General features: G+C 43.8%; 1 protein-coding gene across 4 annotated transcripts in view; it reads right to left on the bottom strand.

Annotated features, from left to right (window-relative positions):
- Positions 1-23,030, bottom strand: part of NRCAM (neuronal cell adhesion molecule) — a 117,909-nt gene that overhangs the window by 76,081 nt on the left and 18,798 nt on the right. For all 4 annotated transcript variants that reach the window (XM_029910824.1, XM_029910823.1, XM_029910825.1 and 1 more), the window contains 2 exons: positions 11,106-11,290; positions 9,193-9,324 (listed from right to left, as the gene is read on the bottom strand). In XM_029910824.1, coding sequence (XP_029766684.1) covers positions 9,193-9,324; positions 11,106-11,290 — 317 coding nt within the window. The remainder of the gene's footprint in view (positions 1-9,192; positions 9,325-11,105; positions 11,291-23,030) is intronic.

The following is a 23,030-nucleotide window of genomic DNA, read 5'->3' as shown; positions in this document are numbered from 1 at the left end:
TATTTAAACTGTTAGTCCCACAGGGCAGGGTCCTTGTCTTTTATTTGCCTGTAAAGTGCAATGCAGGCCCAGGATACTATACAAATTATTGTCAGAAATATGCTACTTGGAACACCACCATATTTTGTAGGGTAGGCTGCTGTGTTTCTATTTGATAGTGAAAGTGATAACAAGTATGTTGATGACATGCTCAGATGCTGTGTTGGAGACTCCCTTGAGCTAAAGCTAACCCAATATACTAGAAGGAAAAGAAACACAGTAACCTGGCTGCTTTTTCACATATCAATGACAATATGTACACCTTGTCTTTCTGCTCATCTTGGAGCATAATCTTTCTTTGATCAATAAGATGTCATAAACAAGACACAGTAAAAGTGGAGAAGAATTTCTCCTTGGGACGGAATAGCAAAATTAATTACTCTAAGTGCCTTTAGATGCCAAAATCTTCTTTAACACGGTACATCTACGAATCAAGAGCAACCATTTCTGCCATGCTTTTAAAGTGAGCAGGTACGATTTCTGATAAACCTTTCAGAAATAAATTTTTATTTTTTCAACCCCCAAATAAAGTCCAATAAGATAGGGTTGGGACTCATAATGGTGTACTTATACTTGATGCTTGATACTAACAGCATAACAGAAGGAAATGTCGTTAAACTGTGATAATTCACAATCTCTTGTTCATCTTTTTTAAAAAGCTGTTACGGTATAATTTTGCATCAGGGTAGAAAATTAATCATTCAAAGAAACAAATACTTGATATGAATGTTGACACTGAACATATTTCATCATAACTGTAGAGCCCAGATTGTCAAAAATATTTCTCATAGCTTATGCATATTTTGCAGTGAATGTAAACACTATGGCGCATATCAATCATAGGTCTTATAAACGTGATCCCTAGCAGATGGTGCTGAAGACCAACCAGAGATAACTAACACATGAGCAATATTCTGAAGACACAGTAGACCGTTGTTGTTTCTGCTGAGATAATATAATAATGATAAGCAGTCTTTCTTATTGACATGAATTGAAATACTTGGCCCCTGTCTAGCCTTCATACAAAATGCTGTTGGTCCTCATGTAGGCTTTGCAGATTTTAGAACGATCAAAATATCATCTGTCTTATAGCCATTAATGCTAAAAGTAATGTTATTTATTTCATCCTACATGCCTCTTCCTCCAGAGGATCACATTCATAACCAATATGTAAAAGTTGCAATCATATCCATTACTTGTCAGTCATTTCCCTAGTTAAGGTTATAAATGTATGATCCAGTATTGCTGAAGGAGGTTGAAACCATAACAGTCAAATAGGATCATAGTTAATTATTTGCATAATTGTGGTGACACTATGCCTTTTATTAGCTATATTTGCAAGGACAGAATGGGGACAAGACAGTAAATATCAAATAAAGTACAGCATAAGAGAAGAATGTCCTAGTGCTTATTAGATTTAAGTAAATTCTGTTGGTAACTGGCTGAATCAAGATGGCATCATAACCAGAGTAATCCATATATTTGTGACCTCCAGGTTTCTCACATGCTCTAGCTGAAACTAACTTTGAAGACCACCCAAAAGCTACAGCTAGTGCTGGATGTGGCTGTTCTCCTGCATATAGGTTGTAGATGCAATGAACATTACATTTATATTAAGTAAAGACTGTACTTGCAATTCAAGACACGACGCAGGTGTATGATGGGGTATCCACCCACATAAGGCCTGAAAGGGTCAAGGTGGCCAGGTAGGCCAATTAGCTGCCTAGGCTGCATCTGCAGAAGCCAGGGAGATGGGATTAATTAGACATGACATTCAGCTGGACAGGAAGAGGAGGGACCTGTATAAAGCCCAGAATGCACAAAGGGATGGCAGGGAGATAGTCTGCAATCACTTTCTCGGAGAAGAGAGGTGTGTTTGGGGCTATAGAGATAGGAAGCCTACAGTTACTCCCTTGGAAGGAGTTGGAAGGAGTTTGGGCTGGTAAACCAGAGAGGTGGGAGAGCCAGAAAGACTGGAAAGGCTCAGGGGAAATGCAACAAGGTATGGGATAGGGCAGGCCCTGGCTGCTGACGAAAGTGCCCCTGAGCTGGAACCTGGAGTAGAGCGAAGGCCCGGGTTCCCCTACCAGCCACTGGGGAAGTGGCGTGGACCAGACAGCAGAGAGTGGACTGCCTGAGACAGTTTGCCTTGGAAGACTTTGATACCCCAGAAGGGGAGGACCTCAGTGATTTGGCCAGAGGGCTGAGTCACTAAGAGGAAGCTGCAACCCCTGGAGTGAGAGAGGGTGGGAGATAATAATGGGTGAAGAGACTGACAGAGAAAGGTGCAGCACCTGGAAGGAGCTAATCCCCAGAGCCGCCAGGAGGAGGTGTCACCTGCAATGCGTGGCCCCTCCACAGTTTGGTGGAGAATGCGGACAGGCGATTACCCCTTATAAAAGAGATTGTGTAAGAGATCTTGGTGGACCATGAAGGACAATATAAGGAGGTTACCCCTGATACAAGGGGAGTATGGGAGGCAATAACAGAAAAAAAGGAAAGAGAAAATGGAGTCACAGTATGTGGAAGCCTTTTTTGATGAAGGCACTTATACCCTCCCAGCCTGGACTCCAGAGTCTTCGCCCCTGCAGATGAGGACTGACAAACAGCCAGAACGGATCCAGATCCTGTTGAGGCAGCTGCTGGAGAATGAGCAGAGACAGTGGGAGGTACATTGGTACCTGCAAAACTATTTGACACAGCTGGCTGAACAACACTGTATTTATTTAAGCTCATGCAGGAAGAAATTAGAAGAGGCTGCAGAGAGTGGAAAAGAGGTATCAGGGCCAGGAGGGCAGAGGCCAAAGGAGTGTTATGCCTGCAGGTGAAGGGGACACCTGAAAAGAGAGTGTCTTCCTGTATGGGGAAGGAAGGAAGGAAGCCCCAAAGAGTCCAACCTGTGGGGAGAACAGGGTGAGAGAAGAGAATATCACTCCAGGAGCTGCAGCTTCCTCTTTGTGACTTGCCTTCCGGCCAGGTCACTCTGGTCCTCCCCTTCCAGGGTATCAAAGTCCTCCAAGGCAAAAGGTGCAGCACCTGGAAGGAGCTAATCCCCAAAGCCACCAGGGGGAGGTGCCACCTGCCAGGAGTGGACCCTGTGACAATGTATAATTCACTCTACATAGTTTGGGCCTGGAAACTTGAAAGGCTGCCTCTTTCCTACATGCTATCCCGAGGATAAGACTGATGATTCTGAGTAATGGTGCCTAGATTTAAATGTCTACAGGCTGATGGTTGAGAGCCGCAAATGTTCTCCACTGTAACCAAAATCTGTAGCTCCTTAGGGCTTTGCGTAGATCTACTTTCTCAGACCTTTGATCAAAGTGGCTAAATGTCACATTATGTATTTAGATTATATTATGGGACGAGAGTATTTTTGGAGGGTTTCGTCCAGGTGTTGTTTTAATTGCATATGTTCTGTGGGGAAATTAGGACAGAAAAGCTGGGACTCTTGGCCTGTAGTTGGATTGTGTGCTTTGGAGGAGTAGGAGAAGTGTTGAAGGTAGTTAAGCAGGACTTGGAGAAGTTCTGAGCTGGGCAGTGGAAGGGCCAGGTTTGCAGGGTTGAGAGAAGGGAGTAAAGAAGTCACTTGGTGAATGAGGGTGTGGTTGAACTGGTAGTTGGTGTGCATGGTGGTGAAGACAGTAGCTGAGAGGTGATTTGTTATGAGCTAGATTGGAGGGGCAGAAGTTGGGACTGGGAAAGAACAAGAAGGGGACACAATGTTAAGAAGAATAAATACTGTTTTCACTCATCTTGCCCTTTACTGTAAGCCAGCACAATTTTTCATTCTACGAGAGAGAGGACAGAAGACGGAAGAGAGTGCCCTTTTATCTTCTTCTTTCTTCCCCCACCAACCCTTCCTTATTCGCCTGAAAAACAGTTCCCTGAGACCTCCTAATTGGAACCCCAGGTTCTCACTCTGAAAACAGTATCAACCTACAGGGGATGGTAGGAAGTGGAGGCTATAGGGTGACAGATTGTTACCTGCAGCCCCACCATGTATTTTGGGCACCAGCAACCACTGTCCATTGGGTACACTATACACTGTATGCAGTAAATAAAATCCAGTTTCAATGGATTTCATCCATTCTATATTCATTAGCTCAGATCCTGGCCCACCTGCACAACTCCAGCAGGAATGATGGCTGGAGTGGTGAGTGCATGCTGGCACTGACAGCCCATCTCATTCTCCTGTGGGACTGGTCTTCTACAGAATATCAGAGCCCAGTAGCCTCCATCCCACACTCATGTGGCTGGGACCAGCAGAGTGCATGTGCGTGTGTAAAAATTAAGGGAAAATAATAAGAACTAAGAATTTTCCTAACCAAGGATTATGAAACATTCTCATGAACAGAGATCAAAGGGTTATCATTTTCTGTCTTCAATTCAATGTATTATGTGATTACAAAGAGAGATTGAATAAAAATATCATTTTAATGTGAAAAATGATACAAGCATGTAAAGAACATATCAAGTGAAGATAATCAGTTTCTTTCAGTACACTACGTCCTCTAATTTTGAAATGTGTGTGTTTAATATTTAATAGCTCAGCCTGTACTATAAACCACTGAACCAATAAATTAGTCTTTTGTGCAGTATTGCAAGTACCTTTCTGAAGTCCAATTATGTCAGTGGTTCCCCTTCCAATTAATTTGGATAGTTACTTTCTTAAAAGTTGAGGCACTTTATGCATGATTTCCCTTTTGTAAACCCATGTTAAATATTTAAACCATAAAACAGTAAAGATTGTGCAGAAGTATGAATAGTGCAGAACTCAAGTGTTAATTGAAGCACAAGGCAAAGAAGAGTCAGGGTCTGAACTGGACGCCCTTACTCATGCGAGTTATCGTACTTGACCTCAACTAGACCACTCATATAAAGATTACTCATGTGAGTAAGCATTGCAAGATTAGGCCCTTATCATTCCAGCAAATTACTGTAATTATAAAATTGTTTTCTTCTTAAAAATGTGATCATTAACTAAAAATGAACTAAAATTTCTTTTAAAAAAGATGTTTACACCAGGTAACAGACTCTGAGGGTGGGCAGAGGCAATTATTTTAGCCAATACTCTTTTTTAATTAATTTTTTTAAGTGCCCACTATTTTTCCCCTTTTTTGCATGATGTTGCCTTTCAACTTTCTCCCTCTCCCCCATCTCGCTCCTTGATGTTAGGACTTTTCCTTTAACTGAAACACAGGTGAGAGGCTCTCTCTTCAACACTGCCCCATCCCTTGTCTGACTATAATAGGAAAACAAAGCAGGAAGCATTAAGCATCTCCCAGTTGTATTTTCCAATAGAAAACTGAAGTACTGCAAACAGATGATTGGGCCACAGGAGGTGCATTGTGGGATCTATGGTGACAGAAGGTCTTTGAAATTCAAATATAGCAGTTTTGCTTTGAAATGGTGCCACTGGTGTAGCTCTCCTAGCACTGCCCTGCAGCCCAACCAGCTGCTTTAGTTTAATCATTTTACAATGATACATTAAAAATTCAACCGGAAGCAAGTGAGGCCCCGCCCAGATAAGTATTTTCTATGCCAAGTGAAAAAGAGGGCATGCTGCATTTGCAAATCCCACAAACTGGCTTCAGCTATTTTAAACTGGAACATTTTCCTTTTAGAAGCTGCAGAATTGGTAAGTATAGCACTCTGTCACTTGGCTCCATTTATCTCCCGCACTCCCTCAGATGCCCTGTCATTTAGTTACACTTTGCACTGCAGTAGTCAGCTAAACTCCCAGTTAAATATTTGCAACTGCTAAGGGAAGAAGAATGGTGGAGGGGGGGACAGAACCCTGCTAAGGAGTAAGAGAGATCTGGAACTTCCAAAGATATCAGTGACTCATCAGTATGCAATAGAGGTGAGAGGTGGATTCTGATTACCAGAGGAGGAAGGCTGGAATAATCAAGAAGGATAGAAGAGAGAGTTGAACAGAGAGTGGAGTCTGCAGTGGGAGGAGCTAGATGAACTGTAAGGGCTGACAGAACAAAAACATCTACATAAAAATAGGGCAGGAAAGGAAACGAAACAGCAGGAGAAAGTAAAGAAAGAAAATTATGAAAAGGGTATAAAAATTTATTTGTTATTTTATTAACTTTTAACCTATTTGAGTGTATCCAGCACACTTATGAATGCTTTGAGATTTACTATTTAACCTCAAGGTTATGTGACTGAGTTAGCCATCGTGACCCAGCATTTTAAAACCTATGTTACAATCTTAATCAAATCATATTTATCACTCACCTTCCCTGGTGAGTGCTTCTACCTTCTCCCCTGCAGATGTCTGGCTTACAGCATTATCCCTCAACTTCTCCTGATATTCTCCTTTTAAGTCACATTATTAGCTGTTTCCCCATACCTGCTGTCTGTCTTCGTTTTCCAAGAGGATTTACACCTAACAGGTAAGGTTTTACTTCTCTCTTTTGCAACTTCCTGGGATGGACGCTGACTCCTGGAAGTCCTGCTGTCTCTTTAACTGATCTTTACTTGAACCGCTTCTTACTTTTTTTTTAACTTCTTTGGAAATTTCCCTTTCATACTACACTTTCAAATCTTTAAAGTGCCAGCACAAAATGGCAGAATTTTAGAATACTATCATCATTTCTGACAAAGCAGCTGGTTAGGTTGTCTGGCTTTTAAAAAAATATATATGGAAATATACCTATCTCATTGAACTGGAGGGGACCCCTAGAGGTCATTGAGTCCAGCCCCCGCCTTCACTAGAAGGACCAAGTACTGATTTTTGCCCCAGATCCCTAAGTGGCCCCCTCAAGGATTAAACTCACAACCCTGGGTTTAGCAGGACCATGCTCAAACCCCTGAGCTATCCCTTCCCCCTTTGTCTTAAGTGTTACGTTGGGAAAGATGAGGGATAAGGGTGATATAAAATTATTCTACTTAACTGCCAGGGGGCAAATTTGTCACGTACACATGGGAGAAAGAAGAAGGACAAAATGCAGGGTCAGCTATAGGTAGTCAGGAAGTTCCTTCAAGAGGAAATGTAGCGAAACTCCAAACCTGGAGACAATGGACCTTTCCGTGCCTGCGTCCTGTAGATAGCTAACCACTTAGTTTGCAAAATAAGCAAGGAGGAGGGGGCAAATAGATGAACAATAAGGGGTCATAAGAGGGGCAGATACATGTAGTTTGCTAATTATGTATGGTAATGATGGCAAATTTTGGCCACTCATAGAGCGATAGATTATCATAAGCAACTGCATATAACGCTTTGGTGTAAGTGTTTTCTTTGTTCTTACTGACTTATGAGCTCGAACCCAATTGCAATTGAAATAAACGGATCGCCCCTCCCGGGGCTCCTTGCTTGGCTAGCTGTGTCCGTCTCTCCTTATTCCTCAGCTGGAACGGACAGAAATTTCTATGACAAGGGTGAAGGACCAGCAGTGATTATATGAATACAGTAACTCCTCATTTAAAGTCGTCCCGGTTAACATTGTTTCAATGTTAAGTTGCTGATCAATTAGGGAACATGCTCGTTTAAAGTTGTGAAATGCTCCCTTCTAATGTCGTTTGGCAGCTGCCTGTTTTGTCCACTGCTTGCAGGAAGAGCAGCCAGTTGCAGCTAGCTGGTGGGTGGTTGGAACCAGGGTGGACCAGCAGCCCCCTATCAGCTCCCCAATCCCCTAAGTTCCCTGTGCAGCAGCTGCCTGCAGTTCTGCTGTGTCCCTCCCCCCACTGCCATGTGCTGCTCCTGCCCTCTGCCTTGGAGCTGCTCCCCAAGACTCCTGCTTGCTGCATGGGGGGTGGGGGGAAGAGGAGGGCTAATGTCAGGGTGTCTCCCCCTCCCTCCTGCACCCCGCTTAACCCATCTTCCATAGAGCGGGGGGGGGGGGGAGGGACTCACACTATGGAGGGAGCTTCTAGGCAGTAGCTGTGGTCTCAAGTGGTCTCAGCAAGCTGATTTAATTAACAGGGCAGTGTACTAAAACCTGGGGTCAGCTACTTAAAGGGGAAATGCGCATTTTTTCTCTCACACATAGGGTGTGTGTCTGTCTGCCCGCCCTCCTTTCCTGCTGCCTCATAGAGTGTGAGAGTTAACCCTTAGGGCTCAGTCAATTGCTAGTTCATTTAGCAGTGAGGCATTTCCTGGAAAATATCTCACCCTCTAACTCCTCCACCTCAACCAAGCTTCACAATCATCATCACTGTGTACCAGTATTGAAAAAAATTTCCCTGGAACCTAACCCCCCCATTTACATTAATTCTTATGGGGAAATTGGATTCGCTTAACATCGTTTTGCTTAAAGTCGCATTTTTCAGGAACATAACTACAACGTTAAGTGAGGAGTTCCTGTATAAGAAGAATTGACAGCATATTGCAATATCAGTGTGTAAGTTTTCCTCAAGTACAGATGTGCTATAGATAGCAGTTGTCTTGCATCCCTTATATTGTGCTGCCAGTCATAACACTGCTAACAAATGAGTGACTGGGGCATCAATTCACAGCTGCTTTTCTTATCCACATTCACAGAATCAGTTGTTTCATTGCCTTAGGGGTTCATCTCCTCTGACACCTACTTGCCACAAGCTGATTTCCAGACAGCTGCTGATTCATTCAGACAGCCTTACTACAGTCTTTGATTGCTGAGAGCTGGAAGGCTAGAAAATATTCCAAGTTCTAACCCCTACAGAGGTGCTTAATACAACCACAGAGGTTTACTTTTGACCTCCTACTCCCTTTTCAGTTCTTACACAGAACCAACTTTCCAGTGGGGATGCAACTGAATAGCTATGAATCTTAAGAGATCTAATATATATTGCAATGGCAATACGATTAGACGTTCTATCCCTCTGATATCTGCAGTTAGTGGAACACATCACAGCCTTGTTACTAAGACCTCATCTCCATGAATATTACACTAGCAGACAGCAGAACAGGATAATGAGTTGTCCACTTCAAAACAGTAATATTTGGAAGTTTCAGCACATTGGAGGTAATTTCTGCTGTTTCATCTTCATGCACAGTAGCATTTTTCTTTCACGTCATACACATTTATTATTCAACATCAGGCAAAACATCCTTAAATATGGAATAATTATTCATATGTGAACAAGTTTCATATCCCTTATGTGTCCCTAATCTTTATTGTGTTTTTATTCATCCTCCATTAAGATGATTAAAAATCTTACTTGCTATGGGCACACCATTTGTTAGCCAGCTAATATTAGGTTTGGGGTTGCCATTAGCTCTGCAGATCAGGGTTCCATCCTCTCCAGGAGACAACACAAGGTTTCTAGGTGCTGTGATCCAGTATGGAGCAGCTTTGGTCAGGAAAGAAAACACAACAATCATCAATGTTACAAGTCTCCATTCAGAAGGTCAGTACAGTAGCTATAACTGGCAAAAATGCTGATTTTTATATATGAATAATTTATGGTAAAATCATGCTTTGATTAGCTCAGGTTACAAGTGATACAAGCCATTAGGCTGTTAAATAGATGGACAATAAATCATAAAGAATGCATAGCTATCTACGTTAAAATTTTCAAGTAAACAAAATGTGATTCTTAACTGAATGGAAGTAAATTCGATTAATACACATCAGTGGCTTTAATCCTAATCTGTATTTCTAAAGACAGCAAAAGATAACAGACTCTGGCTTCTGTAAAAGGATTAGTACAGTAGCCTTTCTGATAAGTTCTGAGGCGTCCCTGGTCCTCAGGCCACCCATAGAAGAGGAAGAGAGGGACTGATAATAGGTGAAGAGAAAAGTGCGAGTGACTCAGGCGGGTGGGGGAGGAGAAACAGATTTAGGGTGAAAACCTGGCTCCACTGAATCAATGCAAAAACTCCTAGTGATTTTAACGGGGTCAAAATTGAATCCTGGTTGGCTGACAAACACAGAGAAAGAGAGAGACAAAATGGACAAGAGATGATTTCCTTATAAGAAAAATAACTTCTATATGCCTATCAGCAGATTCTTTGCAGTAAGTCTATGCAAACTGCATATTTGTCACATTTTGTATAAAGATAAATAAATAAATAATGCATTTGTATTAGTGGACACAGGTGCCTGGAGAATTTATCTTTTTATTTTTAAAAAGGAAGTGGATGATATCCACAGAACCATCATGAACCAAACAAAGTCAACATCAATGTAAACTGGTGTCAAGAGTTGTGCACAAACACTAGCAGCTTACTTAAAAGAAGTGACTGATTTGTCACGTGAGGAATAATCAACTCTCATTAGCTAATTCAAACAAAAGCCCTCAGGCACACTTCAAATACTAACATATTTGAAGTGTCTTTAATCCCAGGGCTATAATACCACTGGACAGATAAAACTTAGTAAAAATTAGTTTGGTAGAACCAGAAGAAGGGGATATGAAAAAAGAAAGAGCGAAGATGGGAAGGGGAGAAAAGGGAAAAAGAGAAGGAGAATGGGGATGGGAGGCAGAGGAGGATGAAGAGAAGGAAAAGAGAGAAATGAAGAGAGAAGGACGAGGAGTAGGAGAAGGGAAAGGAGCAGTAGAGGAAGTGGGGGAGCAGTCTCTTATGACGCTGAAAGAAAGTCTAAACTAAATTTACCACAGGTACCAGTTAGTATTGTATTAATGGAATTCTTTCTAAGGCAGGGGTTCTCAAATTGGGGGTCAGCCCTCAGGGGGTCACGAGCTGTCAGCCTCCACCCCAAACCCTGCTTTGCATGCAGCATTTATAATGGTGTTAAATATATAAAAAAGTGTTTTTAATTTATAAGGGGGGGTCACACTGAGAGGCTTGCTATTTGAAAGGGGTCACCAGTACAAAAGTTTGAGAACCACTGTTCTAAGGGATAGCTTCAATTTAGCACCACAGAGCTGTTTGGCAAAAAACCACCACCACTAACATGAGGCCATCATAAAAATTAAAGACTAGACATGGTAAAGTCTGTCTTGTGGGAAACCTCAGTCGATTTAATGACTATTTTTACTCAGTTTCTTTTACACGTATTCATCCTTGTAGATATTTACTATAATATATTTTCCTGATAAAATACATTACTATATAACCTTGCATTGGGATGCTGACATTGTAAAATTTGGGATTATTTTAGCATTACCTTTGACAGCTACTGTAATGGTATGGTGAGTGGAACCTAATGGATTTCTTGCTACACATTTGTATTTTCCAGAATCAGCTTCAGAAACCTCTACGATTTTGAGAGTTTTCTTAAAATTTTCAAAAAATGTTCTGTTGATGGGCAGTTCTCCACCTTCTTTAATCCAGCGGATAACTGGTGTGGGTCTGGAGAAAGAAAAACACAGATGAGATTAAAGAGCTGGGGAAAAAGCGAGGTTAAGAGTTCAATCCATTAATTTTTCTTGTAAAGATAATTATTGTACTGAGAACTTTGACCTGGGTTTTTGGGGATAACCGACAAATGTGGAAAATGTTCCAACTTCCTTGATTTAATAATTACAGAATACATTTTTTTTAATCAATTGCAATTTACAATCCTTAATGTCTCTAATAAAAGATTCAAATACATACGTGAATGTTCTTTATCTAAGCTATGATTATTTATTTGTGGTGGCAATTTGATGTTCATGTTACTTTAGAAGAAGAATTTACTCACCTTGTAACGATGGTTCTTCAAGATGTGTCCCCCTATGGGTGCTCCACAGGAGGTGTGCTCACGTCCCTGCACTGCTGATCAGAGAACTTTGGCAGCAGTGTCCATTAGGTCCGCACATGCACGGTCTCCCCTCATGCCCTGCCTTGAGGCTAACAGTGCACATGGGCTAACCCGCCTCAGTTCCTTCTCTACTGCAGAGTCATTGACAAGAACTCCAAAGTAGAGGGGAGGAGGATGGGTTGTGGAGCACCCATAGGGACACACATCTCAAAGAACCATCATTACTGCACTGTTGTTCTTCTTCTTTGAGTGGTGTCCCTATGGGTACTCCACTGTAGGTGACACCTGAGCAGTATCCCTGCTGGAGGGTTGGGGCTTCGGAGTCGGGTCAGTTACAGATGACAGTACTGTGGAGCCGAAGATGGCATCGGAGGACAGAATCCCCAGTGACTGCATAGTGTTCTGTGAAAATAAACTGACCGCCACGTCGCTGCTCTACAGATCTCTGAGATAGGGACATTCTTGAAGAAGGAGACGAATGAAGAGATCGACCTCATGGCATACGCGCAAATAGTATCTGGAGATGTCATGTTGCAAATCTGATAACTTTGTCTAATGCAGCCTGAGACTGACTTAGAGAGTCTCTAGGCTGACATTGCTGAGCCTTGGAGATTTCTGCAATAGAGAGGAACAGCTTCGGGGACTTCACGAAAGACTTTGTTCTATCCAGGTAAAAGGCTAGGGCCCTCCTGACATCTAGTGTGTGTAATATAGCCTTCCTATTGTCACAGTGAGGCTTAGAGTAAAAAGTAGGGAGGTGAATCATTTGGTTCACATGGAACGGGGAAGTTACCTTAAGGATGAATTTTGGGTGTGGCCTGAGTGTAACCTCATCCTGAAAGAATATCGTGTAGGGGGAATGTGCCATCTGAGCCGCTATTTCTCTTATCCTCCTAGCCAAGGTGATTGCTATCAGGAAGGTCATCTTCACTGACAGGCATGTAAGCGAACAGGTGGTCCTGAGTTCGAAGGGAAGTCCAGTCAGGCCTTTCAATACGAGGTTTAGGTCCTATGTAGGTGCAGAATGTCGGGGTTGTGGAAAAAGGTTAACTATGCCCCTGAGGAATCGTTTAGTGGTTGGTGTGATAACACTGAGTACCCTTCTACTTGTTGGTGGAAAACTGCTATAGCCACTAGGAGGACCCTGAGCAAACAGAGATATTTACTTTTTTTTTTTTTTTTTTTTTTTTTTAAGAGTCAGTACATAATGTAAGATGTTTGGAAAGGTCATGTATGTTGGGGAGATTTGTTGAGAATTGTACCAAATCCGAAACCTGGACCACTTCTGCAGGTAAGTATGGTGTGTTGAGGACTTTCTACTGTGTAGTAATACCTCTTGTATCTCCATCGAATAGGAGTCCTCTATGTGTTGAAACCATGAAGCAGCCAAGCTTTGAGGCAAAGAATCTCCAGGTTGGGATGTAGAGTGCATCCTTCATTCTGTGAGAGGAGCTATAGAGTGTATCGGAGAGAGATTGGTGGGCATGTCACGAGTTGTGACAGGTAAGGTGTAGTGGGGAGGCTGCCCCACTCCAGGAGAAAATGGGTTAAAGTAGGCCAGAGATGCTGCGCAGATGGGCAGTCAATCAGAAAGGGCCTGTGGGCAGTCAATCGGACCTATATAAAGGCTGCAGCACAGAGGGAGATCAGTCTCCCCCTAACCAGCAAGGGAGGAGGACTGGCTCCTCGTAGAAGGAGTGGCACCCTGCTGAGCACTACGGAGCACTGCTGGGCAGGGTAGCAGGGCAGCAGGAGCTCTGGCTGACTCTGCCAGACTGCAGGCCTTGAAACAAGGGCTGAGTGGGTGCTACGGCTATGGGAAAGTGGCCCAGGGAAAGCAGGCAGTGACGGGGAGTGGAGGAAGGCAGCAAGCAGCTGCTGCTCAAGGGTCCCTGGGCTGGGGCCCAGAGTAGTGGGTGGTCCTGGGTCCCCTCCTCCCCCCTTACACCGCACCTTGCCACGCGGGAGCATGGCCCATGGACTGCACCTTGTCCTTGAGGTAAGGGACTAGACTTTGGGGTGGCAGGTGGCCATGAAGACAGGTGTGGTCTAGGACTACTGATATGCCCCCAGAACGGGGGAGAATGGAGTGGTGGGCACTGCCGGAGGGCCATGTCCTGAAGAGGGCCGTGTCCAGATTGCAACGCGTGTCCCGGTGGTGGAGACAACACATCAGAGCAGACAACGGGCGAGACACCAGCCAGTAGGAGACGCTCCAAGGCTGGAAGGAGTTAATTTCCGGAGCAACTGTGGTGGGGAGTCCTGACCCCATTACATAAGGGTACCAAGTCTGTCTCCTTCCCTTTTTAACAGAACTTTCGACAGTAGGAGTGTAGTGGGGTAATCACCCCACTCCGGCCCTGGAAGGGTGAAAGCAACCCTGGAGAAGGCTGCAGCAGAGTAAAAGGGATTAAGAATGGCTGGGGAAGCTGAGTGCGTAGCTGACCACAGCTGTGACCAGCTTAATCAGGGCCCAGCTGGCCCTTATAAGAGGGCCGGGACCAGAAGCCAAGACAGTCTCTCTCTAGATATTGAGAGAGATGGGCCTGGCTGCTGGGAGCTGAGCAGGGTACCTAGACTGGAGCAGGGCTGGGGAAAGGCCAGAGGAGCTGGGGAGCTCTGGCCTGGCAAACCCCCAGGCTGCAGGCCTTGTTAAAGGCCAAGAAAGGTACTGGGGATGCAGAGGGCAGCCCAAGGGTAGGTAGAGGCAGCAGGTCCAAACCCTCTTTGCCAATGATGAGTGGCAATTATACTGCAGTCCGTCCCAGTGAGCGGGGGCTAAATGATGACTGGCAGTAGCCAAAGACTGAGGCGAGATGGGGATAGGGGGTTGGGGGTTCCCCGGGGAGGGAAGACCCAGCGAGACTGCAGGGTATGCTTAATGGAACTACTCACATGCTTACAAATTAAGCACATAGAATCATAGAATATCAGGGTTGGAAGGGACCTCAGGAGGTCATCTAGTCCAACCCCCTGCTTAGAGTAGGACCAATCCCCAACTAAATCATCCCAGCCTGACCTTAAAAACCTCTAAGAAGGAGATTCCACCACCTCCCTAGGTAACCCATTCCAGTGCTTCACCACCCTCCTAGTGAAATTTTTTCCCTAATATCCAACCTAAATCTCCCTGACTGCAACTTGAGACCATTACTCCTTGTTCTGTCATCTGCTACCACTGAGAACAGTCTAGATCCATCCTCTTTGGAACCCCCTTTCAGATAGTTGAAAGCAGCTATCAAATCCCCCCTCATTCTTCTCTTCTGCAGATTAAATAATTCCAGTTCCCTCAGCCTCTCCTCATAAGTCATGTGCTCCAGCCCCCTAATAATTTTTGTTGCCCTCCGCTGGACTCTTTCCAATTTTCCCCACATCCTTCTTGTAGTGTGGGGCCCAAAACTGGGCAGTATTCGGAGTACGGCCACTGGGGTAGTGGAACAGAGCCTGGTGGGGGTGCCCATGGCTGGCCATACCAAGGCTATACTTAAGGAGCCTCTTGGTAGTGGGCTCATAGGGAGCATAGGAGGAGTAGTGGGAAACGGTCTCCTCTGGCTCGCTGTCTGACTCCTCACTTGAAAGTGGGGGTAAATGGCAGGGTACCAGAGAATACTCCCGCCTTAATAGGAGACTCAGTCTGAAGTCCCGGTGCCGAGAAGAGAAGAGTCTGATACATCAGATACCTGGAGGTCTCTTGAGTGCCTAAATACCGGTGGTGCTGACTGACCTGGTACCATTGGTAGTACAGAGGGCATCGGGGATCTTGCCTGTATCCACTGTTCCAGTGCCAGATGGGGCATTGATGATGGTGCTGAAGGTACACTGCATACCGGCAGCGTCTTTTTACTGGAGTGTAGTTCGCTCCTATCTTTGTCAGTCATTACTGTTGACTCGGTGCCTGTGCCCATCAGGTCCTTAGGCAAGTCAACGATATCTGCCGCTCCAGATCTTCATGAGCCATGGATATTGGGCTGGAATTGTCTCGGTATCAACGATGCCATATGTGTCAGAGATCTTTTGCAGATAGCTTGGGGCTCACTGCTCTCTTTTAGGATAACTTACGAGAGGGGTCCATGGCTGAACACTTCAATCCACAGTCATTTGATGTTGAGGGTTGTGTGGTGGGCACGTCTGCCAGGTGACTCTCGGCACAGGTCCGAAGATTGGAAGGCTGCTTTCATGAAGATCATTTTCTATCTCAACTCTCTGTCCTTTTGAGACCTGGGTCTAAGTTACTGGCAGAGACCACACTTCTGTGGGATGTGGCCTTCCCGGAGGCATGGTATGACATGAGAGTGCTTGCCTGCCACTGGGATAGCCTCTTTGCAGGAGGTCACTTCTTGAAGCCTGGTGAATCAGGCATATCCCATTGGGGAAAAGGGTCCCCAATGAAAAAGGGGGAAAATACAGTCTCCTTTTTTGACTGGGGTATAGAAAACAAAAAGAAAGACTACAGCTAAGACTAAGGAGACTACTAGGAATGCTAAAGAAATTAATGATAGCAAACGGGCTGCAAATGGCACCATCTCTTGCCAGGGACGGTTGAGAAGGAACTGGGGGGGGGCATAGCCTCATGGTGGGGCAAGAGGAGACACAGGGCATGTGCAGGCCTAACAGACACTGCTACCAAAGGTCTCCGGTCAGTAGTGCAGGGATGCAAGCTGGATGCAGTGGAGCACCCGTAGGGACACTACTCAAAGAAAAAGGTAGCTTCCAATAATATCACATATATGCAGCAACTGTCTTCTTAAACTAGGGTGACCAGATGTCCCGATTTTATAGGGACAGTCCCGATACTTGGGGCTTTTTCTTATACAGAAGCCTATTACCCCCAACCCGATTTTTCATACTTGCCATCTGGTCACCTTATAATAAGCAAACCCATAATATTTGTTGTACTTTATAAATTATACTATAGCAGGCCAGAAACCTTAAATTTTTCACATAAGAAATTTCCAAAATGAAAATCTTTGAAAATTTTCATTTCATTTTGACTTAAAATGTAATTTTCTATGTTTTTAAGCCAAATAGCAAAAATGAAATGCCATTTTAAGTTAAAACAAAAAAAATCATGTCATAAATGTCAATTCAAAACAAAATATGTTCATTTTGACATTTCCCATAGGAAGGTAGAAATTTTTCATCTGAATTTATATTTTCCTGTAAAAAATGTCTATTTTGACAAAACTGTATTTTTCGGAGGAAAAAAATTCAACTACTGTGTACACCCAGGAATCACTTCACTGATACTGAAATTAAGGCACCTCTGGAGTGGTTTGTGACAGCTGTTTAAGGCCCCAACCCCACAGGAACTGTTTGGCAAAACCATCATTGACTTCAACAGGAGTTGTTAGTAGTAGACCTAGCAGCACACTGCAAATATCTGCGCAAGTTTTACCAGGAATATTGTATCTTACTGAAAGTGCAGGAAGAATTTAGGTAGGCCAAATGAAGTTACCTAACCCTAAATTTGGCCTGGCCAAAAAGAAATATTAACACCCGTATCTTCTGTAAAAAGTGTCACATAATTTTAACCGGGGAGGGCTTCAATTTTAAGTCTCATCCTACAGACCGCAACTGTAGCACAACTATATCACCTAACACCATTAAATGGCACTGCGTCACAGCTGACTCAGAAGGAAGAGTGATACTTATTTCTTGTAAGTCTCCCATCTGAGCACTGACCAGGCCAGATCATTCTTGCTTAGTTTGTGAGAGCTGATCAGATCACAACCAGCATTACTCTGGATAAGGACGATAGCGCCAATTCTTGGCTGTACTCCAGACATTTTGTGCCCATGGCAACCCTACCAGACAGATCTGGCTCACCTTCGTCAATAGAGGGAGGATCTTCGAGTAGTACAGAGCCACAGTATTAGTTTTGATATCATCCACTCCTCGAAAGCTGGTTTAAAGGAAATGGACAGAGCAAAGGAGACATAGCAGGCCATTCCTATGCCCCACCAAGGCCATGTCTACACTACAAACTTTGGTCGAAACAAGTTACTTTGCATATAGCTGCTGAAGTTTGTATATCATTTGGGCGAGTGCATACTTGGCTGCTTATGTCGGTTATTGCACATACTCACCAGGAATACTTGTGTCAATGCAAAGTGTGGTGCTCCGTGAGTAGGTATCCCAGTGTGCCACATGCCGCTATCCAGCACAATACCTTTTAGGAAATTTTTGCATCATGTTGTGGGATAGAAATGACTTGCTCAGGCATCTCTGGGAGAGGGATCAAGTTCCCACCACTGCAGCAATGAGGTTCCTGACTGCAATGGGGCAATAGACAGCATGCCTGCCCCAATTTTGATATCAGCCCACCTTGCCACAGAGTACAACAGAAGGGGCTACTTTTCTATGGTTATGCAAGCACTGGTGGATCATCAGGGAAGCTTCACTAATATCAAGGTGGGCTGTTCAGAGAAGGTGCATGACGCTTGCATCTTTAAAAACACAGGACTATTCAGAGAGCTGCAAGCAGGAACAGCAATTCTGGGGGGCCCAGCCTACTCCTTGCTCTCCTGGTTCACGAAGCTGCACACTGGCTACCTTAACAGCACCAAGGATTCAACTGCTGGCTCAGCAGGTGCAGAATGACAATTGAATGTGCTTTTGGTAGACTGAAGGGACCCTGGTGGTGTTTACTCACAAGATTGGGTCTCAGTGAGGAAAACATCCCAATGTGTCCTGCATAATATCTGTGAGGCAAAGGGGGAAAACCACTGCCAGGGTAGAAGATGGAGCTTGAGTGGCTATCTGCTGAGTTTGAACAGCCAGACACAAGGGCCTTTACATGAGCCCAGTGTGGAGCTATACAGTCGAGGAAGGATTTGAAAGAGCACTTTAACGGTCAGGCACAGTAGTGTTCTGTGCTGAACTGTCCTCTGGTCCTAGAGCTTTGGGTGCTGCTCAGGATTGTGTAGTGCTAGCTGTACATTTATAAGTATGACCGGATGTTTTCCTGAAGCTATGAATTAAATGGTACATGCTGTAAATCTACAAGTACTGATTACTTTGTGTATGAATTCTGCAATATGTGTTGTGAACTAATAAAGATAATTGTATTATCCAAAAATAGAACTTTATTGAGTGGGAAAAACAGTGCAGAAAAACAATGTGGGGGGAAAAACCCTCAGACAATGTAACACAAATGTTTAACATAAATTAAAGGGATGGAACTTTAACACTGGAAAGGGAGGTAACATTTCTGTCCATTTGAGTGCACACATGCAGTCCGTTGTGGCTACACACACCAACCCTGGTTCTCACGGGTCAATGTATGTGACGCTGTTCCTGATTTTTGTTGTTGTTCCCCAGCTTGGAGTGGTAGGGGTAGAGATGCGGCCCACAATGCCATGTGGGGGGTGCAGGAAGCAGTGACTATAGAGTTCTCCAAGGACTACCCAGGGTGGGAAATCTTGGATTTTTGGACCTGTAGGTCAGCCAGGGACTGTAGCATTTGGGTTTGCTGCCTGAGAAGACCCATCATAGAAACATAGAAATGCAGGACTGGAAGGGACCTGGAGAGGTCATCTAGTGCAGCCCCTTGCATTAAGGCAGGCTCAAGTAAACCTAGAACATCTCTGACAGGAGTTTGTCCAAACTGTACTTAAAAACCTTCTATGACGGGAATTCTACAACCACCCTTGGAAGCCTATTCTAGAGCTTAACTATCCTCATAGTTGGAGAGTTTTTCCTAGTATCTAACTCTAGATTAAGGCCATTATGTCTTGTCCTAACTTCAGTGGACAAGGAGAACAATTGATCACTGTCCTCTTTATAACAGCCCTTAATGTATTTGAAGATTGTTATTAGGTCCCCTTCAGTGTTCTTTTCTCAAGACTAAACATGCCCAGTTTTGTTAACCTTTCCTCAGAGGTCAAGTTTTTTAAACCTTTAATCATTTTGGTTGCTCTTCTCTGGAATCTTTCCAATTTGTTCACATCTTTCCTAAAGTGTGTTGCCCAGACTTGGACACAGTACTCCAGCTGAGGCCTCACCAGTGATGAGTAGAGCAGGACAATTACCTCCATTTCATACACTCCTGTTGATATACCCCAGAAAATGATATTAGTCTTTTTTGCAACTGCATCACACAGTTGATTCATATTCAATTTGTGATCCAATATAGCCCCTAGATCCTTTTCTGGAATACTACCAACTAAGCCAGTTATTCCCCATTTTGTAGCTGTACATTTGATTTTTCCTTTGTAATGGAAGTACTTTGCACTTATCTTTATTGAATTTCATCTTGTTGATTTCAGACCAATTCTCCAATTTGTCAAGGTTGTTTTGAATGCTAACCCTGTCCTCCACAGTGCTTGCAACTCCACCCATCTTGGTGTCATCTGCAAATTTTATAAGCATACTTTCCACTCCATTATCCAAGGCATTAATTAAAAACAGTAGTGGACCCAGGACTAAACTCTGCGGGACCCCACTAAATAAATATGCCCTGCCAATTTCACTTTGAACCGTTGATAACTACTGTTTGAATACAGTTTTTCAATGAGTTGTGCATTTGCCTTATAGTTATTTCAACTAGACAACATTTCCCTAGTTTGCTTATGATAATATAATGTGGGATTGTGTCAAAAGCCTTATTTTAATCAAGATATATTTACTGCTTTTCTTCTATCCAAAAGGCCAGTAACCCTCTCAAAGAAGGAAATTAGGTTGGTTTGGCATTCATTTTTTCTTGACCATACTAGCTATTCCTATTATACTCTAGGTGCTTACAAACTGATTGTTTAATCATTTGTTCCAGTATCTTTCCAGGGACTGAAGTTAGGCTGACTGGTCCACAGTTCCCAGGGTCCATTTTGTTCCCCTTTTTTAAAGAGAAGTATTATGTTTGCCCTTCTCTAGGCCTCTGGGACCTGACCTGCCCTCCAGTTAATAACAGTTAATAGTTCTGAGGTTGCTTCAGCTAATTCCTTAAATACCCTAGGATGAATTTCATCAGATCCTGTTGACTTGAAACCATCTAACTTATCTAAATATTCTTTAACCTGTTCTTTTCTCTATTTTGGGTTGCGTTCCTTCTCTCTTCTTGTTAATATCAATTGTGTTGAGTATCTGGTCACCATTAATCTTTTAGTGAAGACTGAAGTAAAATAGGCATTAAACACCACAGCCCCTGATGTTATCAGTTATTAGCTCTCCTTCCCTGCTAAGCAGAGGATCTACACTTTCCTTCATCTTTTTCTTGTTCCTAATATATTTAAAAAACCTCTTCTTACTGCCTTTTATGTCCCTTGCTGGATGTAACTCATTTTGTGCCTTAGCTTTTCTGATTTTGTCCCTATATGCTTGTGCTATTATTTTGTACTCCTTCTTATTCATCCATGTTTTCACTTTTTGTAAGATTCCCTTTTGATTTTCATGTCATTAAAGAGCTCCTGATCGAGCCATTATGGCTTCTTACTATTCTTCCTATCTTTCACATTGGAATAATGTAGTTGGCAGTTGTGCCTTTAATACTGTTTCCTTGAGAAATTGCCAGCTGTCCTGAATTCCTTTATCCTTTAGCTTTTCTTCCCCAGGGACCTTACCTACTAGTTCTCTGAGTTTGTTAAACTGCTTTTTTGAAGTCCATTGTCCTTACTCTGCTGATCTTGCTCCCCTTTCCTTAGAATCCTTCAGAAGCACAACCAGTTCCTCCACTTTCTGAAACAAAAACTTGTCCCCAGTACATTCCTAAAACTTAGAGTCATAGAGTTGAGAGCCAGAAGAGACCACTAGATCATCTAATGTGAGCTCATGTCTATCACAGGCCACCAACATCACTTAGTACCCACACTCCAAACCCAACATTCAAAATGAGACCAAAGTATTACAACCCACAGGAGATTAGACTACTATGAGCCACAGGCAGAGAATAAAAGGGACCAAGGGGCACCAGTACTTGAGTCCCCACAATGGCAAGGAAATGGTTAAATGCGATATACCCAGACAATCCTGGCAAGTGACCCACACCCACATGCTGTAGAGAGAGGCGAAAACCCCACAAGGTCACTGTTAAACTGACCCGAGGGAAAATTCATTCTCTACACCACATATGGCGGTCAGCGAGACCCTGAGCTTGTGAGCAAGAATCAGCCAGCAAAGCACCTGAGAGAGAGAGAATGCACTGTGCCACTTCAGATCCCTGCCCTACCTACTCAATGCCCCATCTCCAGCCATGGCCATCCCTAATGCTTTAGAGGAAGAAGATTAAAAAAAAACCCTCCTTGAATATGTTGGACAGGGGGATCTTCCAGACCCCTGCTGGTGGCTGTCTGAACCCTGAAGCATGAGCTTTAGGAACTTAAGAGATAAATTGGAAATGAACCCCAGGACTGTAGAACCCTGCCTCCCAACATATAATTGTACTTATTGGACATTATGTCCTGGTACATTTCCCTTTCCTTGTCCTGCTGGGATTCCTGGGCCTTTCCCCTGTCCTCTTTCCGTCTCCATGCTGTCAGTCATACTGGCCCTCCAAGCCCTTTGTTCATAGTCAGATGCAGCACTGGTTTGTAGGATCTCTCTGAACATGTCTTCTTTCTCCTCCTCCTCAGGGTCAAACATTCTGGGGCTGTGGAGGGGGCACCCCTCAAGGCCATCATAGCAGAAGCTGCTGATAAAAATCGAGATGTACCAATGGATTTACAGTCACAAAAGAAAGGGAAAGATAAGTTTCTAAATTCCCTTTCCTCAATCCCATAAACAATTTTAATAAGAAATGCATATTGACACTTCAGCTTTAGAGCGCCTTGGCACAGCCCCAGCCATGGTGAATATGGCCTGCCAGGGGCCGGGGGGAAGATTTTCTGATACTTGAAGCAATAACATTTCAGTCCCTATTCCATGGGTACTGAGTACAGGGCAATGGCACTGAATATTCTCACTATTTTCCATAGGAGGTGGTGATTTTAGCTGATATCTCACTCCTTAGGGTAACAAAGGCACAGAGCACAGCTCCTACTGGCATCCAGAAGCTGCCCGGGTCCCTGTGCCTCTAGCCTGTTTACTTCAATTGTGCCTGCAAAACTCATTGCAAAGTGGCATGGGAAAGTGTTCTATTGCGGAGGAAGGAATAACGCAGCCATCCCTAGAAACCTTTGGGACAGGATTGCAGAGTAGCCCCATGGAAGTTTCATTGAGCTCTCCCAGGAGGATAAAATGGACATCCCTACGTACATAAACAAAGTGCTCCGCATCCTGCCCTGTCCCACTTGCCTCAGCCAACCGGGGAATGAAAACGCAGCTGCCATCTCAACTTGTTTGTTGTACCTCTACCTCTTCTCATGTGAGTAAATCAGTGGAAAGTTGATACCTGTGGCTTATTAATTTGGGGATGGGATG

The sequence above is a fragment of the Terrapene carolina genome, unplaced genomic scaffold (genome assembly GCF_002925995.2).
Source record: "Terrapene carolina triunguis isolate 2854851 unplaced genomic scaffold, T_m_triunguis-2.0 Scaffold68, whole genome shotgun sequence".
Classification (NCBI taxonomy): Eukaryota; Metazoa; Chordata; order Testudines; family Emydidae; genus Terrapene; species Terrapene triunguis.
Note: the sequence above shows the minus strand (reverse complement) of the source record. Positions and strands in the feature narration are given on the sequence as shown.